This window comes from Salpingoeca rosetta (assembly GCF_000188695.1).
Source record: "Salpingoeca rosetta unplaced genomic scaffold supercont1.32, whole genome shotgun sequence".
NCBI classification, from domain to species: Eukaryota; class Choanoflagellata; order Craspedida; family Salpingoecidae; genus Salpingoeca; species Salpingoeca rosetta.
The window spans coordinates 30,091-33,217 of NW_004754902.1; the positions used below are offsets into that span (position 1 = coordinate 30,091).

The 3,127-nt window shown below is 54.1% G+C and overlaps 2 protein-coding genes across 2 annotated transcripts in view; one reads left to right on the plus strand and one right to left on the minus strand.

Annotated features, from left to right (window-relative positions):
* The window catches only part of PTSG_09992 (uncharacterized protein), a 5,189-nt gene extending 3,155 nt beyond the window's left edge, over positions 1-2,034 (plus strand). Inside the window, exons 11-16 of the mRNA XM_004988848.1 lie at positions 109-205; positions 343-447; positions 626-925; positions 1,158-1,169; positions 1,408-1,444; positions 1,593-2,034. Coding sequence (XP_004988905.1) covers positions 109-205; positions 343-447; positions 626-925; positions 1,158-1,169; positions 1,408-1,444; positions 1,593-1,646 — 605 coding nt within the window. The 3' untranslated portion in view covers positions 1,647-2,034. The remainder of the gene's footprint in view (positions 1-108; positions 206-342; positions 448-625; positions 926-1,157; positions 1,170-1,407; positions 1,445-1,592) is intronic.
* Positions 2,035-2,531: 497 nt separating this feature from the next.
* The window catches only part of PTSG_09993 (uncharacterized protein), a gene marked incomplete at its 3' end in the record, with an annotated part of 7,914 nt that continues 7,318 nt past the window's right edge, over positions 2,532-3,127 (minus strand). Inside the window, exons 21-22 of the mRNA XM_004988849.1 lie at positions 2,749-2,823; positions 2,532-2,574 (exon numbers count right to left, since the gene is read on the minus strand). Of these exons, the coding sequence (XP_004988906.1) occupies positions 2,532-2,574; positions 2,749-2,823 (118 nt within the window). The remainder of the gene's footprint in view (positions 2,575-2,748; positions 2,824-3,127) is intronic.

Here is a 3,127-nt window from a genome sequence, read left to right on the forward strand (position 1 = left end):
CGTACGACACACACACACACACACACACACACACACACACACACACACACACACAAATACACACACACATCACCACTTACTTCCCCCCTCCTCCGTCCCAACCGACAGGGCCTGCCGGGTTTACGCGCAAGGCGACGCTTGACGTGTATTGCGACATGGAGACGGACGGCGGCGGGTGGACACGCACAGCGCACCTCAACGACCAGTACGCTGCTGGCGGCGGTGGTGATGATGATGATTCTCTGACAGTGGCGGTGGTGGGAGGACATTTCTTCACATTCTCCCAATCATTGCTCATTGTCCCCTTGTGCCTCCACTGGTGCCTCCAATGGTGCGTTCCAGGCAAATCACAGAGTTCCCTGTGACGGATGCCAACGCCATGGTGGACGCATCGAGTCTTGGCTACAACTCATTCTCCGGCCTCTGGTTCAACACCCAGCCAACAACGTCAGCGCGTGCTTATTTGTTTGCACCGCTTTGTGTCTGTCCTCGTGTATCTGCTCCCCTTCTGCCACATGTTTCCCTGCGCCCAATCCACTCTGCTGACACCACCTGCTTCATGGTGAGTGCTAACACCATACCCTCTCCTCCCCTCCCTTTCCTCACCGACACCAAATTGCCACAGGCAAATGCTGATCCACTATGCTGGCGGGGGCGGGGCTGCGTATGGAGCCGGCGAGCACGTGCGCATCACTTGGGGCGACGACCCGATGACATATGGCGTGTACAACAACCACCGCCTGCAGGACTGCCGCAACCTTGAGCAGAACGTTGCGTGGTCGTCGTGCCAGTACTCGTCGCATCAGGATGCGACGTGGCAGAGCTGCTCGTTCTCGTTCACGTGGGGCGGACTGAACAACATGTACGGCGGGAACCAGCAGTACCGCGTCATCCTGGGACCGACGGCCCGGCACAACGGCGGCGGGTGAGGAGGCGATTCATCATGATCATGATGGTTGATAACGTTAGATGATGGTGGTAGGGTGGTCGTCGTCGGCGTTTCGGTGTGGTTGTCGTGGTGATAGCGAGGAAGACGTGAACAGAGGGTTGGGCTCTTTCGAAATGATGTGAGCGGCGCCACTTAGCGAACCCTCACTTGTTCTCAAACGCATATGCACTTCCGCTCACTCATTCGTGAAATGCGCTGTGTACTGCAGAGATTGCTTCTGGTACGATGCAGGATATAACAAGGGCATGAATACGCGTGTGTGTGTGCGTGCTTGTGTGTGTGTGTGTGTTTGTGTGTGTGTGTGTGTGTGTATGTGTGTATGTGTGTGTGTGTGCGTGTGTACGCCTGCCTTTCTGTCTACCTGCGTTAGCGTTTACTTGTGTCTGGATCTGTGCGTTACTTCTTTCCATTTGACCTCACCCACACATGCATCCCCCCCCCCCCAATCACCTCACCAGGCACAACTTTGGAGCAAACACCAACGACAGAAACAACGTAGGTGCTTGCCTGTCACCTGCACACGTCCGCCTGAAACTCTCTTCAACATCTCTTCGCCTCCATATGCTGAATCACACCCATCCGCCTTCTTAACCCCGTCCCCCAATCACCACCACCACCATCACCACCACCACCACCCCTGCAGGCCAACGACTGGGCTGGCGCACCGGACAAGGAAGGGTACATCTACTTCCGCTGACACCCCCGCATGCTGCCACCCCCCCCCCACCCACGAATTCTCACTCTCACTGACACGCACATTGTCATGCTGTCTTCTCATGGATGCCTTTTCAATACGTTTTGTCATTGCGTCTTCCCAATTTGATTTCCCTCTCAAATGAACACCCAACCAAAACGCGCCCCCATACACGCCCATATCTGCCCATATGCGCTCTTTCTTGCACATGTACGTCTTCTGTTTTCTGTCGCGGGCGCTGTGTTGGTTTGTCTTCAAGCCCAAAGCACACGCTGCTTCCTTGGCCATATTATGTTGCACGCATCCATGACGAGTGAGTACATTTTGTCCCAAACAACGACAGAATCACCAAAGCACGTTTGCAAAGGAAAGAGTGTGACACGACGACTCTCCATCACACACAAACACATGCACGTGAAGTGCTGCAGTCCCCTCGAGTGTACGCGCGTCCTTTATTGCCATTAACGCAGAAGCAACAACAGAAAGAAAAACAACCACAACCTCAGTACGCAACCAGCAAATGAGGTTGGTGTCAACAGAAATAACATCATCCAACGCAGGACACGGCAGCGTGAACGTTAAGAATGCGTGAATGTGTGCACGTGGGCATGTGTTCATGTGTGTGTGTGTGTGTGTGTGTGTGTGTGTGTGTGCGTGTGTGTTTGTGTGTGTGTGTGTGTGTGTGTGTGTGTGTGTGTGTGTGTGTGTGTGTGTGTGTGTGTGTGTGTGTGTGTGTGCGTGTCGTCAACCCGTTGCGTTGGCTCTTGTGAGCAGCGAGCCCGGTGACCTGTTACGAAAGCATTCGAGAGCAACACAGTGAAGGAAATGCTTGCCATAAGCTGACGCTACGTGCACACCAAGGCAACACAACACCACAAACGCAACCACTCACGCTGAGACGCGAAGACTGCTCGCCCGCGCCGCCCCCGCCCTGATGAGTCGAACACATACGCACGTGAATGCAAGCATCAAACACGACAACCACCGTGAGCGGAACAGAATGAAACCTTACACACAATGCAAGACAAGGAAATCAGGTACCCCCCCCCCCCTGTGCCCACACACAAACACGGCTGCACGGCAGCAAACAGCGCACGACGCGTACATTGGCGTTGACGTGGCGTGGAAGGGGCCGGCAACCGGCTGCGATACTTGGTGGCGCGGAGCAGGCGAGAAGTGGCTGAAGAATTGAGGAGGGGGGGGGAGAGGATTGAAGGAGAGAAGGGAGAAGAGGAAAGGACGTGACAAGGGTGAGATTGCGCTGGCGGTGGTGATGATCTAGCACGCCAGTGTGTACATGCACCCACACAACACAACACAACACAACACAACACAACACAACACAACACAACACAACACAACACAACACAACACAACACAACACAACACAACACAACACAACACAACACAACACAACACAACACAACACAACACAACACAACACAACACAACACAACACAACACAACACAACACAACACAACAC